This window comes from Nansenia antarctica (genome assembly GCF_963989245.1).
Source record: "Nansenia antarctica genome assembly, chromosome: 19".
Lineage (NCBI taxonomy): Eukaryota > Metazoa > Chordata > Actinopteri > Argentiniformes > Microstomatidae > Nansenia > Nansenia antarctica.
In genome coordinates this window covers 10,847,464-10,863,333 of record NC_137692.1, presented here as the reverse complement: position 1 = coordinate 10,863,333, position 15,870 = coordinate 10,847,464, and the positions used below count along the sequence as shown (strand labels likewise).

Here is a 15,870-nt window from a genome sequence, read left to right as displayed (position 1 = left end):
AATTTTAAAAAGCCTCCACAAAACCCTATTGGCCTCTGGGAGAAGTGTGTAAGTCTGAACATGCTCTTATCAAACCATAATAATGTAGGTCATTCAGGAAGGCAATTAACACTAGGACAGCCGTGCCTATTTCACCTACTCTTAGCGCCGCCTCTGGGGCCAAATGATCATAGTCTTTAGAATGGGAAGCTGCTACTTACTTACACACAAAGGCCACTGGTTGGCGTCTTGTAAATTAGCCTGCCTCCTACACAGAAAGACTGCAAAATAGCTGAGCAATACTGAGTTTTGGAGACTAAGCCTTCTTCTATTTTGTTTTGTCGCTTTGTAGCGGACAATACTATGAGCTATGATGTACATAATTCACCTGTGTGTTTGTTTATGGGGAATTGTGTGCGGGCACTTTAACGCCGGTCACTGGGGTGTGACGTATGGGGTTACAGGTAACATATAAGGAAGTGTTGTGTGTTGCTACTGGCGCTATGTCTTCAGTTAAATAAATGCCGACACGGTCGGCTTTATACTGGCTCCAAGTCTCCGTTTCATTTGTACGCTCCAACTCCTACTACAGCTTACTGTTTGGTTTGCAATGTTGCTTGTATGCTCAATTAAAGAGTGCCTTTTATTTTGAATTCTACTTCTGTACTGTACCTGGATCAAACTACCTTAAGCCTGGTACACAAGATAATCTGGCCGATTTTGGCGATTTGGGCGATTTCCCCCCTTCTGACCAAGGACAGCAAACGCCCGATTATCGGATGGCTCTAAAGATTATCCTACAAGATTATCCTGTGGTGTGAGGTGTGTTAAGAGTCAATTCCTCCCGACATGTACATGGAATATCGGAGCATACCACACACAATACGATCAAAACTGTTCAATCCATGTCATGATTTTTTATCTTCATGTGTGGGGGTCTCGCTCAGATAAAAAATCTGTCAAGATTTAGAAAATCTTTATGTGTGTACCAGGCTTTAGCTACTCGTAACACATCGCTACCATAGTTCTTAGTTAGGATAACTGAGCCCAAATGTGACTGAAATTGTCAAATTAACTGCTTTGATATTTAATATGGTCTACTGTAGGACTAAAAGGCTTTGCCAAAAGCTATTCTGATTATCAAAATCGACGTAATTAGTAACAGTGTTGTATTGACGTGCTGTTACTGGGTACATTAGTAATGGGTTTGTAATTGCATATTATCCAACGGGTGGTTTGGAAGTCCCACAGTTAGAGCTTATCCTTACCCATGACATATTAGACAACATACACATGGCTACGTCGATTCATAAAACGTGCCATCATTTATGTTGTTAGCAATGCATGCTCCTCCTGCTCCTCCTCCTCCTCCTCCTCCTACTACTACTACTAGTACTACTAATACTACTACTACTAGTACTACTAATACTACTACTAGTACTACTACTACTACGACTACTACTACCACTACTACTACTACTACTACTACTACTACTACTACTACTACTACTACTACTACTACTACTACTACCACTACAACTACTACTAGTACTACTACTACTACTACTACTACTACTACTACTACTACTACTACTACTGCTACTACTACTACTACTACTACTACTACTACTACTACTACTACTACTACTACTACTACTACTACCACTACAACTACTACTACTACTACTACTACTACTACTACTACTACTACTACTACTACTACTACTACAAGCTACTTGTACTACTACTACTACTACTACTACTACCACTACTACTACTACTACTACTACTACTACTACTACTACTACTACTACTACTACTACTACTACTACTACTACTACTACTACTACTACTACTACTACTACTACCACTACTACAAGCTACTTGTACTACTACTAGCCACCCCACCAACATTTAGATTGCTGATAACACATGGCCTCAAGTAGGCCTCAAGAAATTGGAATAAAGACTGTCTTTCTTGATTACTATGTAACGACAATAACCTATTACTCAATTAATTACAGTGTCATCACAAAGGCAATGGGGGCAACTTGAAAGTGTTTCGCTCATTACCCAGTGTCTTATCGGGGCTTTTAATTCAGGAATCAATGATCTTACGTGTCAGAGAGGTTGAAGATCTGCTGGGAATCGCCACTGATGATGCGGTACGTGATCGGATCGTTCTCTCTGTCAGTGGCCTATAGCAACAGAGGAGAGGGAGTCACGTGAGCACCATGTCTTTTTCAATACGATCCATTCTGGCATCAAACCCAACAACCCCAATCATCACTAGTGCCAAGGCTCTACCGACTGGGCCGAGCAGAATAACCTGATGTTAAACCAGTGCCTAGGGGTGTAAGTTGACCCTGGAGCTAACAGTACAGTACATGAGCATCCCTGTGTCTCCCTCACCTGTAGGTTGAGCAGGATGGCGCCGAGCCTCATGGCCTCGCTGACCTCCAGGCTGTAGGTGAACAGGGGGAAGCGAGGTGGACTCTGGTTGTTGGGAGGCAGCACCTCGATGTAGACCGTGGTGATGGAGCTCCTGGAGAGGACAGAGGGGGGGGGGGGGCACGGGGGGGGGGGGGGGCACTGTCAGACACGCTCTGGCGAAAAGGTCTGTTTGAAGGGCAGGGGGGGCGAAAAGAAAAAAAGGGCACCTACTGCACAACATGGGACCCCATCAGTGCACATGGTCAAGTCTACACCATTGGAAGGGCAGCCAATAGAGCACATCCTCTAATGTTGCCACTCAAAAGAGCACTTTAGTGCGACGTTTTACAACTGTGGGGGCAAATGGTCAAGTTTAGACCATTGGAGGGGCACCAATAGGGCACATCCTCTCATTTTCGCCACTCAAAGGGGCATTTTTGCCACTCAAAAGGGCACTTAAGACAGACGTTTTTCAACCGTGGGGGCACCAGGAGGGGCAGTCGCCCCCCCTGCCCCCCCCTCTGAGTCCGCCAGTGGTCGGCATGTATTTTTTTTTTTCACATTACAAACGTCAATATAACAAACAACAGTTTTAGGATCACTAAATACTTCTAATTTGTGAATTGGACTCACTGTCTCGTCCGTGGTCCTGCTTTGTAGGCTACTGGGTTAGTTAGCTTGTAAACAAACGTTCAAACCCTTCAAAAGCAAGGGCTGTGTGATCGTCTAATTATGTGTAGTTCTGTGTTTTTAGCATGCTGATGTTATATCAGCATGCTGTGAGGTACTAAACATGCAGTTAGAAGTTCATAGCAATGTTCTTTCTTAGCTGCAAGCTAGCTATCAATGCGATAGTAGCAAACGTGTCTGTTTTGATTCAGAGCGATTTTGCTCTGGTGGTATTTGGTTTAAGGTGTACAAACAACTATTTATTGAAGAAGATAATACATATACGTACATATACACTACTGTTCAAAAGTTTGGGGTCACTTAGAAATTTCCTTATTTTTTATAAGAAAAGCACTGTTTTTTTCAATGAAGATAACATTAAATTAATCAGAAATGCACTCTATACATTGTTAATGTGGAAAATGACTATTCTAACTGCAAACATCTGTTTTTTAATGGAATATCTACATAGGTGTATAGAGGCCCATTTCCAGCAACCGTCACTCCAGTGTTCTAATGGTACATTGTGTTTGCTAATCGCGTTAAAAAGCTAGTGGATGATTAGAAAAACCTTGAAAACCCTTGTGCAATTACGTTAGCACAGCTGAACAACGGTTTTGCTGGTTAGAGAAGCTATACAAATGGCCTTCCCTTGAGCTAGTTGAGTATCTGGAGCATCACATTTGTGGGTTCGATTATACTCTCAAAATGGCCAGAAAAAGAGAACTTTCATATGAAACTCGACAGTCTATTCTTGTTCTTAGAAATGAAGGCTATTCCATGTGAGAAATTGCCAAGAAACTGAACATTTCCTACAACGGTGTGTACTACTCCCTTCATAAAACAGCACAAACAGGCTCTGACCAGAGTAGAAAGAGAAGTGGGAGGCCCCGGTGCACAACTGAGCAAGAAGACAAGTACATTAGAGTCTCTAGTTTGAGAAATAGACGCCTCACAGGTCCTGAACTGGCAGCTTCATTAAATGGTTTCCATGAGTTTCCATGGAAAACACAAAATGGTCTGGGTGACCCCAAACTTTCGAACGGTAGTGTACATAAGCTGACAGTCTCCACTTTCATAATATGTCAAAAGAAAACTTTTTCACCAGACCCGTTCACAATTGTGCATTAGGATTTTACAGTTTTTCTCAATCGCTTACACACACTAACATCGGAAATTGAGACACAATGACACTGAACAAGACAATCAATAACTGAGTGAACAGCTCATTCACTCAGAATGAACGAACAGATGAAATCTGAAGGAATGGTCAGGATAAATATTTTTCTAAGGTTTTATTGTTCATTCTCCTAGCACCAGTTAGTTAGATATCTTATCAGTTTTCCTGTTTTAATAGGCACGTTATCAGTTTGGTACCCTACACAAGACCAATTATAAGGTATTAGGGAGTTACTTTCTGTCTGGGACTGTTCTGTTTGGCCTTCAAGCCAGGTGCAGCAGAATACTCCTTTCTCAGCTCTCACGTCAAACACAAGACAACACTCAATTCATTGTTTTAGACCATTATAATCAAGGCCTTTCAGCGATTACATCATAGTGACAAAAAGGGGAAGGACTAAACGTATATACTATAATGTAAACTCTGAAGAGAACAACCTTCCTCCTGAGACCGCCTCAGGAGTGGGGTCCAGCTGATGCATCTCTGTACTCTACGTGTCATTTTCAATAAATACCAAGTGTGCAACAGAGAACTTCTCTCCTCTTCCTTGGAGCAGTCGACAAAAGAACCGGATCTGATTTTATTCTAACAGAACGGGCCCATGTGTCGTACCTTCTCTGTGTCTCCGGGGCGTTGTCCGAGGCCCGGACGGTCAGAGCGTAGGACCGGCCCACCGTCAGGGCGATGGCCGGACCCACGGTGATGCGCCCGGTACGATTGCTGATGACGAAATCTCCCTGGGCGCCCGCCAGAATCTCGTAGGTCACGAGGCCGTTCAGTCCGTCGTCTGCATCCGCTGCTGTCAGCTGAGAGACAGAGAGAGAGAGAGAGAGAGAACGAGAGAGAGTGAGAGAGTGAGAGAAAGAGAAAGAAAGAGAGAGAGAGAGAGAAATAGATTTCAATATTAGACTTCAGTATTCCTCGAGGTTTCTTCATTAGTTGTGTGGGCAAGCAGCACCCAAAGCAACAGTCAGGGCTGCTAACGCTAGCAGTCGTTGGATTGTTTGTTTATTGAACCAATGGAGTAGCAGTTGTTTCGAGGTAGGGGCAGCCGTTGTTACGTAGGGAGCTGCATGTCAGGATTATGGACGGTGAAATGCTGCAGGTTATTTTATTTTTTATTTTAGTACACCACTTTTACCTTTTTAAGTGTGTAACCTGTGTTTTGTGTACAGGCACATTTGACTGACATTTAACAGCATGCTGCGTGCTGCATAAAGTTTACAGAACAATTGACATTTACGGATAGGTGTTATAAAATATGAAAATAAAACACTGAAGAATCGCTGACGTGTCAAACACGACATATGTGGCCTGGGGTGGTCCAGTGGTCTACCACCGCGGTCTACAATAAAGACCATTCATTCATTCATTCATACAGTGCACACATACATGTATGCCCATGTCGGCATGGGTTAGAATCCGGCCCATGCCCTGCTGACATGCCCGGTCTCCCTTCTTCTCCTTACTTTCCTGTCTGTCTTCACTATGCCTGTCCAATAAAATGGAAAAATAAATATGAGTGGGACTGCCCCACTCAGAAAAAATAACTTACTAAACTAAAACTAAACATATTCCTAATGATTATTTCTAACAGTTATGGACATGACTGAACGAACTCATTACAACTTATCGTCCCTCACAATAACTTTTTGATTTAAATCTATTGCCATCGTATTAAAACGTTTACCCCCATTTTAATGTCTTTCAAAAACATTGGCCTATATTAAGTTTGTTACCACTCGAGTAGATGGGTCAAACGGCTTTGAGAAATATTCAGTAACGGCATATACATGATGACAGGAAAAACAGCCATTTTCAATGCATTGACATTGCATGACAGCAACTTGACATTGTATCTCATAATAAATTCCCTTTTTCATTATTCCTTTTACATTTTTCCAGATTTCAGTTTTTCCATTATATTTTTTTCTGTTGAAGTACTTTAATTGAATGTAACTACATAAGACTAGCGTTGCTAATGGTCAGTAACAGCTATACACATAAAGTCAGCTCTGCAGCGCGTAGATTAGAAGGCAGACAATCTTAATCATCCTAATCAATGTTTGTAATCGAATTATTCAAGTTATTCGATGCATCGTTTCAGCCATACATTAAACTCTGCTTTAGATTTCATAGCTATGCTTTAACGGATATGTGTACTCCGCAACTTAACACCCACCCTCCCCTCCAACCAATTAACTCCAACCATAATTGTGTTTGACACAAAGCACCCTCAGCTAGCCTTTAGCTTTTAGCTAAGTCTGCAAGGTCTTGCTACAGCTAATCCAGGCTATAGAACCATTCACTTGTCATGGCTCTGGATGTCTGAGACATGAAAAAGCACCAGCATCAGAAACCTGCGTCCGTCCGGCTTATAATAACGGTTACCTGGCCGCTCTGTGACCCCTGGCCTCATTCTGGTGGGGGGCTGGTGGCTGATTTGTTACACAGATTAAAGTTGACCTTTTTTTGGTGTGCGCCAGTGCTGAGCAGGCTGATGGGAAGACCATGAGATGGGAGATCATGCTCTGTCTACGAAAATGGCAGACGCTACTTAAGCTGATCCCCTCAACTAAAGCAGAGGTTTCATACACACACACACACACACACACACACACACACACACACACACACACACACAATTCCACAACCACCAGTCCTTCAAACAAATCCAAACATAATCATCATTGAACTAAACAGACTCTGAAATCCATTCATGATCAGAAGCCACAAACCTGATTCCTGCTGAAGCCATCCAGAGGGACTTAGAGTCATGGCAGTCACAATGGGATATGTTGATCTATGCTCTATGCTCTATGGTCATGTCTGTTTAGTTACCCTAGTGGAGAGTCATGATGCCGCTGGAGTGTATTGTATTTGAGTTCTGCCACTGTGGTAAGTAAGTACATTGTTTTTTGAGCCATGACTGCTGATCAAAGAAAGTGGGTTGTGATTGTTGACCTAAGACCCTAGATTGTTAGATAGAGAGAGAGAGAGAGAGAGAGAGAGAGATTGTTAGAGAGAGAGAAAGAGAGAGAGAGTGAGTGAGACAGAGAGAGAGAGAGAAAGAGAGAGATATTGTTAGAGAGAGAGAGAGATATTGTTAGAGAGAGAGAGAGATATTGTTAGAGAGAGAGAGAGAAAGAGAGAGTGAGAGAGAGAGAGAGTGAGTGAGACAGAGAGAGAGAAAGAGAGAGAGATATTGTTAGAGAGAGAGAGAGAGAGAGAGAAAGAGAGAGAGAGAGAGAAAGAGAGAGTGAGAGAGAGATTGATCACCTGTATTACTGTCTCTCCAGGCTGCATGTCAGTGAAAACCTCCACACTGTAAGATACCTCGGCGAAGGTCGGTGTGTTGTCATTGGCGTCAATAACCAAGATGTTGACGGTCACCGGTGTACTCTCCTGTACTCCATCTGTAGCTACCATCTTTGATGTTGAAGATCAAAACAGACAGAAAAAAGATTAAGTTCATACGAGTCCAATAGGATATACGGTATTCCATACTTGTGCTGTTTATGTCTATGATTGTCTATGATTGTAACCAATAACAAATGCACCACCCACCAGGGTTGATATTGCTACACTGATGCAGGGTGGACAATTAGATGGACTGAGTCAGGAACCTGCTATTGAGATCTCAAGTTTGATATTTCCATCTGACCAATCTCAGGACTCAGATTAAATCATTCCTTTTTTGTTCTGCAGTAAAGGAAAGCCTGGATCTCCATAAATGCATACGCAGGTCTATCCTATCTTCCCTCTCGAAACCTTGACAAATACAGGCCTACAGTACTGTATCTTATTCATTTGTTCATGAGATGGATTCAAACAAAAGTCATTCAAGCAAAGGTTGTATGTGATGGACAAAGAGTGATGTTTAAAACATCTCTGCTGATAAAATCCAGGTCCGAGACTACTGTATAACAGCAACACTAGACACTTAAAAAAAAAAAAAAAAATCACACAGTTTTAATTCTGGAATATTAATGTAAAACAGTTAAGTACTTTCAAAAAGATATAGGCGCTTTAAAGCGAAGAGAAGAGGAGTAGAAATTCTGCCTTAAGGCCAAAGTGAAAATCTCAGACTCCTCGTTACGTGTGGTGCTTCTCAACGTGCATACACACACACGTACACGCACACGTGCATGCACGCACGCACACACGCACGCACACACGCACGCACACACGCAAACTCGCTAGTCAAGCCAAAATACTGCAACGCAATGGATTCAGTGAGTAATCCCCACTGCTACCTAGTTAACTATAAATACTTTACATTGTTAGCAGGCTCACAAAACAAGCTGTGTTACTTGACTAGCGACGTGTCATTGATTTTCAACAACGCGGAAATATATTCACATTTTTACATTTCCATTGGGAAGATTATGCTTTTACCCCGGCCTGACCATGATAACATAGCATAATTGCAAGAATAGTTTCAATGTTATTTCTCAATGATCATCTTTCATAAAACCACATACAATAAAACTCTCTGTAAACATGTGAAACCTTTCAAAGGAAATGTGCTTATCATGGCCATTATCCTATTCGGTTGTTAAGTCGTGACGTGTTTCCGGGTCCAAAGTTGGCTGAGGCGCTGTCTTCGAAATGCCTCAGTAATAATAATAATTAATTATATTTATATAGCGCTTTTCCAAGCTCAAAGACGCTGACAAATATGGGGAAAAACAGGAAAGTGCTGTGTCCCTTGTTGTATGAATAGATCCAAGTCTAAAAAACGATTGAACTGTCATTCTACCGCTGTAGTACACTGGTATTATGGTGCAGGGAATTTCTGGTTTGGACCCGGAAATTGCTAAACGTCACGTTTGACGTCAGACTTAACAACCGAATAGTACACTCAGTCCATCAGGTAGCCAAGTACTTTAGCGACGATAACAGCAACTCAATTCAGAAGGTGCTACACAGGACTGCTAAGAAAAACAGAAGCCTGCCTCTGTTTCTGTCCTGGAGCACAGACATCTGCTGAATGTCCATTAGGACATTGAAAGGTACTATGAGTCACTAAGATAGAATGAAGACTACCCCACTGCGTGACGTTAGAATTATAAGGTTCTATCTCCATTTTTGTAAAGATTTAGTTTTTTACATAATCTGATCCATTAAGTGTTTATTAATGCCTGTGTGGTGTTATCTTTAAAATGTTGAAATGTTTTAGTTAGTAATTAATAAAAATACAAAGGTTCCATCTCACAAAACATAATGGAATGTAAAAACTTTGACGCTCAATATCTCTGAACTACCCTAAACGGAGATAGAACCTTATCATTATAAGCTCACGACTTGTTGTAGTCCTACTAGAAGTGGACGCAGCTGCAGCTGTGGGTGCTACTCAGGTCGTATGATATCTAACAAGATCTGTGACTTCTAAAGGAAGCGAGTGCAGTAGTGTCAATCCTAACTAGTAGAGTGATGTTATGAAGAGTACCGTGAAGGAGTAGGTCATCTGCTTCTCTCTGTCCACTGGCTTCAGCAGCATCAGATGGCGGATCAGTCCTGTCTGGGTCAGGGTAAAGACCGCTGTGTAGTCCTCCAGATGAATCTTCAACATGGGGTCTTTTGTCTTTTAGGAAGAAAGATATTGGAAAAAGAAGGTGTTACCATGGTGACCAGTTGGCCATGTTTAAAAGCTTCAGCTGTACCGCAGAGAGGGAAAAACATGGATATCAGAGGAGGGAAGATTGGCAGAAGGTTAACAGTGTGTGAGCTTAGAATTATAAGGTTCTATCTCCGTTTAGGGTAGTTCAGAGATATTGAGCGTCAACGTTTTTACATTCCATTATGTTTTGTGAGATGGAACCTTTGTATTTTATGAATTCGAACTCAAAAATGTCAACATTTTAAAAAGAACACCACACAGGCATTAATAAACACCTAATGGATCAGATTATGTAAAAAACTCAATTTCGACCAAAAATGGAGATAGAACCTTATAATTCTAACGTCACGAGTGGCTGAGCACGGAGGACATGGAAACATGTACTTCAGAATCCATGCACCATTATTAAATAAACATTGTTCATTATGACCCCGTTTGGGATTCAAACCCACAACCTTTTTAGATGTACTTTATTTTGAAATAAATATGAATTGTTTGTTTTATGTTTTCATTCTAGTTCTGTTTTTAATCTCATATCAAGTGAGTGTCTAGTATTGTTACATTATTCCATTCTATTGATATAGGCTGTGTATCACAAAATGAAATATATAAGTAGTAATATTAACAATGTGAAATAATGTATACTCATACATTTGTATCACACTTTGAGGATTAATAAATCCTCAGTATGTAAGGGATGAGAAGCATACAGTACAGTACACCATTAGACAACTATGCAGAAAACAGTGTTTCTATCTGAAAGTGTCTCTGTAGAAGTGATTTAAATCAATGAGAACAGTTAAATCACTTTGTTATGTCTACTATACATATCCATTTAGTTAGGAAGTTTAGGTTGCATAAATATTAGACTTTCAACGTTGCTTTTACATAAATAGGCAGCATTTAACAAAACGTCAACTGCCAATCTTAAGAACACGTTATTTTTCACGTTATGATAAGCATCAAATGACAACCTTACATCAACTAACCAAATAAAACATCACATAATCACGACTAAATAATTAAATTAAGATTATAAAAACCCATCCGTTTAATATCGCATTTAAGTTACAAAATAATTAAATTAAGATGATATAATGATTAAAGCACTTTGAGCTGCAACGTTTGCAGGAAAAGCGCTATACAAATAAAGTTATTATAATTATAATTATAATTATAATTATAATAATAATAATAATAATAATTATTATTATTATTATTATTATTATTATAACAACATCCATTGTAAAATATCAGTTTGGTTTGAAGTTTATCAGTTTGGTTAGGGCGAAGGCAAGTTGGGTTGGTAGGATGCATTGCTTTGTCGACCTCTTCCAGAACTGAGAGAGAGAGAGAGAGAGAAAGAGAGAGAGAGAGAGAGAGAGAGAGAGAGAGAGAGAGAGAGAGAGAGAGAGAGAGAGAGAGAGAGAGAGAGAGTGAGTGAGAGAGAGAGAGAGTGAGAGAGAGAGAGAGTGAAAATAGGATATTTGTAGACAGGGCCATTACATTGTGTAGGGTTATGGTTAGGGTTAGGCCACATTTGTTTTACTTTGTAGACTTATAACAAGTGTATGAATCATAAGATATGATAGCGCCGTGGGTTAGAGGAATCTCTACAGCCTTTTCAACATTGTAAACACACTGTGAAATATCCAGGGAGAGAAACACAAACAACTCAGTGGAAAGCTGCTGCACTCGCTTTTAACATCTTCTATCTAGTATGTTGGCATCTTGTCTCAATGTGAGTTTTCACCCATTAAATGCAGTTGAAGCGCATAGAAAACCCCTGCCAGCACCTGGAATTGTGTGGGTTTAGGTGCCATAACCTCTGTTGGGCTGTGGAACAAACACACACACACACACACACGCACACGCACACACGCACACATATACACACATATACACACACACACACACAACAGACATGCACACACACTGACATAACATACTGTATACTTCCTCATTAATCAGATGTTCAGACAACATGTTCTGCTTGACTCAGACAGAATGCACACATGCACACACATAAGGAAAGATATTATTAGTCTGAGAAAAAAAGCCAAGTCAAGCAATAGAAAGAGCTAGAAGATAGCCATCATGCTCCTAGAAAGTGAGTGTCACACATCACACAGTATATTACACCCAAAGGCACACTTGTAGTCACCACAGCACCCACACCATCCTGTGTTACCTACAGGTGTTTCACCAGGTAGCAGCTACAACAGGGAGACACAACGTTAGTTAATTAGTGACTAGAGGATAGTTTGCCATCCCTGCATGACCCTCAAACAAACATTCATTAGGTATATTAGTTTACCTTGTTAGGCTTCTCTGGCTCCATGTGTATAACCTTGTATTGTATAACCTTGTATAACTGTGTGTGTGTGTGTGTGTGTGTGTGTGTGTGTGTGTGTGTGTGTGTGCCTGCCTGCGTGCGTGTATATGTGTGGGGTGGGGTAGTGGTGGCCTAGTGTATAGTGAGTTGGACTGGTGACCAGAAGGTCATGAGATCAAATCCTACCTGGGAACACCACCACTAGTAAGTAAGACACTTAGCCCTAAGTTACTCCAGGGAGACTGTCCCTGTAATCTCGCTTTGGATAAAGGCGTCTGCTAAATAGTTAAAATATAATGTGTGTGTGTGTGTGTGTGCGTGTGTGTGTGTGCGTGTGTGTGTGTGTGCGTGTGCGTGTGTGCGTGCGTGTGTGCGTGTGCGCGTGCGCATGTGCGTGCGTGTGTGTAAGTGTGTGTGTGTGTGTGTGTGTACATGTGTGTGTGAGAACAAAGTACCTCCTCAATGTCATTGTCCAGGCCTATGATGCTCAGGGGACCGGTGAGGTTGGCACTGCCCGAGATGGTGGTTCCCACCGGGGAGGCCTCGCTGACGTAACCCTGGTAGGTGGCAAACTGGAAGTACGGAGCCTGGTTGTTCTCATCCAGGATCTCAATGATGAGGTCAGCGTAGGTCGGCAGGGGATGACCGTTGTCTTGTTCAGCCTACAGCAAGGAGGATTAAGAAGAGTTTGTTGTATTCATTTGTATTCAACCATTATTATACTGTACCAGTAAGTACAATTGATGTATGTACACTTTTTGAAATAATAAGAATTTCAGTTCAGTTTTTAGTTTGTTTCTCAAAAGCTAGAAAGCATTTATGGAACATCTCACAAATAGTTAAGTTTTTTTTTATTATTATGTCTTGCCAAAACATCTCTAAGTGGGAGAGAATAATGCGTGTCCTTATCATCTTTCTGGGCGCTGGACCAGAAACGGATCCAAGTCGAGAGGAATGGAAGGTCTAGCTACTCTTTTCAACAATAAGTGTTCTACAAGGAGGACCTATTGCAATCTAAGAGCTTTCAGCACTGTCATATTGCAAATATTTTATAATTTATTTTGTAAAGTGGCTAGGTCCTGTTGAATTCAGTCAATCAATAATCACTTGAATGCCACAGCCTATCTGAGTATTGTGCATCCCTTCTTGGCCACATATTCACCCATCGTCTAATGGCTCCTTTCAGCATGGATTATGCATCATGTCACAAAGCGAAAGTGGTCTCAAATTGGTTTCATGAACATGACAATGAGTTCAATGTTCTTCAGTGGCCTTCTCAGTCTCCAGATCTGAATCCAATAGAACACCTTTGGGGATGTGGTAGAACGGGGAAAAGTACACTTAAATCTTGCAGAAATTGCTTGATGCAATCATGTGTCATCATGGAGCAGAATCTCAAAGGTATGTTTCCACAAATGCCACAAAGAATTGAGGCTGTTTTGAGAGCAAGGTGAGGCCTACCCAGTATTAGTATAGTGTTCCTCATAAAGTGTTGGGTGAGTGTATATACAAGAATGCCATAAAGGCCAAAGGGTTGTCAGGTACACTTTTAAAGGTAAAGCAATCACTTTTTTCTTGAAATGTTTTTCTTTAACAGGAACACTTAACCCTTTCCACACCATCTTGGTGTTTGTGTAATGGACTGTGTCAAATGCGATGATACTGTACCTTACTCTGACACACATCGTTTATCATTGTCCAGAGCAGTCGTGGAATGAGAATCAATATGCAGCCTTACCCTCCTCCATCCAAACTCACACAACAGTAACAAACCATGTCATTGTAAAATAACACCACACAGGCATTAATAAACACCTAATGGATCAGATTATGTAAAAAACTCAATTTTGACAAAAATGGAGATAGAACCTTATAATTCTAACGTCACGAAATGTGAAACTGGACCCTCACTCTGATAAGAATTCACCAAGTGAGACGTACTGTACATGTGCAGGCAGCCTGGCATACTGCCGACATTCCTCATAAACATATATTCATATAAACATACAGTAGCAGTCAAAAGTTTGGACACACTTTCTCATTTAATGGTTTTCTTTACTGTACCAGTAAGTACAATTGATGTACCGTATGTGCACTTTTTGAAATAATAACCATTTAATGGTCTTCTTTATTTTGTATTATTTTCTCCATCGTAGATTCATACTGAAGACATCAAAACTATAAAAGAACACATATGGAATTATGTAGTAAACCAAAAAGTGTTAAACAAAACCAGAATATGTTTAATATTTTAGATTCGAAAAATATAGCCACCTTTAGCTTTGATGACAGCTTTGCACACTTTTGGCATTCTCTCAATCAGATTGGTGTGTGTGTGTGTGTGTGTGCGCGTCAGTGGAAAAGGAATGCTAAAAACTGTGAACACAGCCCAGCATTCTCTTCTCTAGAATACGTGGGAGAAAACCACCAAAAAAGCCAAAGGTGGCTACTTTGAAGAATCTGAAATATAAAACATGTTCTCGTTTGATTCAGTCTTCAGTATCGATCTACAATGTAGGAAATAATATATAAATAAAGAAAAACCATTGAATGAGAAGGTGTCCAAACTTTTGACTGGTATACTGTAGACTTATATAAGCATATATTTCACTTTTGCTTTGACTGCTGCAACTCAATCCATTGCGGTGAGAATATGAGGGAGGAGAGGGAGCGAGGGGACACGGGTTCAGTCACAGACCTGAAACTAATAACGCACATTACGTAACATGATTCAATTGGGTTTGTGTTGTGATTGTGGAGGGATATTATTATCGTCCTTTTCCACAAGGAGAGGAATAGGCATTGTTCTTCCTTTTTTTCCCATCCTTTCCTTCCTTCTTTCATTTCAGGAGTCCCTTGTTCCTTGTTATTGTTTGTCTCTCGTGTCTCAAGACACTAGGGCATGTACTGTGTGAATGTTATGATGTCAAAGCATGGAGAGAGAGAGAGAGAGATATCGAGAGAGAAAGAGAGAGACACAGAGAGAGAGAGACAGAGAGCGAGAGAACGAGAGACAGAGAGAGAGTAAGAGAGAACGAGAGAGAGAGAGAGAGACAGAGAGCGAGAGAACGAGAGACAGAGAGAGAGACAGAGAGAGAGAGTAAGAGAGAACGAGAGAGAGAGTAAGAGAGAACGAGAGACAGAGAGAGAGAGTAAGAGAGAACGAGCGAGAGAGAGAGAGAGAGAGAAAGAGAGAGACAGAGCGAGAGAACGAGAGACAGAGAGAGAGAGAGAGACAGAGAGAGTGAGTAAGAGAGAACGAGAGAGAGAGAGAGAGAGAGAGAGAGAGAGAGAGAGAGAGAGAGAGAGAGAGAGAGAGAGAGAGAGGCGGTGGGGGTGGGGGGAGATTAAGTGTAGCCCAGAGGTTTGGCTCTTTAGCGATGTCCAGGTTTGTGGGAGGCAGTGGTAAATGACCCGTGTTCCACTGGTAGAACACAGGGGGCTAAAGGAGACTGGCTGCCACCGAAAAGTCACAGTTCGTCACTCGCTCTTCATTCTCCAGCCCTGCCTCTGTTTTCTCCTTCATCACCCTTCTTCATTCTCATCCTCTCTCTTCATTTCCTCTTTCTCTCTCTCTCTCTAACCTCTCCTCTCTCTCTTTGTCCATCCCTCTCATTCCGTCTTAACCCAGTCACTTCTTTCTTTCTTTCC

At 41.2% G+C, this 15,870-nt stretch overlaps 1 protein-coding gene across 1 annotated transcript in view; it reads right to left on the bottom strand.

Annotated features, from left to right (window-relative positions):
- LOC308174167 (protocadherin-15-like) overlaps positions 1-15,870 on the bottom strand; it is a gene marked incomplete at both ends in the record, with an annotated part of 188,179 nt that overhangs the window by 103,908 nt on the left and 68,401 nt on the right. The window contains 7 exons of the mRNA XM_080549237.1: positions 2,098-2,177; positions 2,392-2,524; positions 4,874-5,067; positions 7,541-7,690; positions 9,714-9,848; positions 12,080-12,100; positions 12,675-12,881. Of these exons, the coding sequence (XP_080405363.1) occupies positions 2,098-2,177; positions 2,392-2,524; positions 4,874-5,067; positions 7,541-7,690; positions 9,714-9,848; positions 12,080-12,100; positions 12,675-12,881 (920 nt within the window). The remainder of the gene's footprint in view (positions 1-2,097; positions 2,178-2,391; positions 2,525-4,873; positions 5,068-7,540; positions 7,691-9,713; positions 9,849-12,079; positions 12,101-12,674; positions 12,882-15,870) is intronic.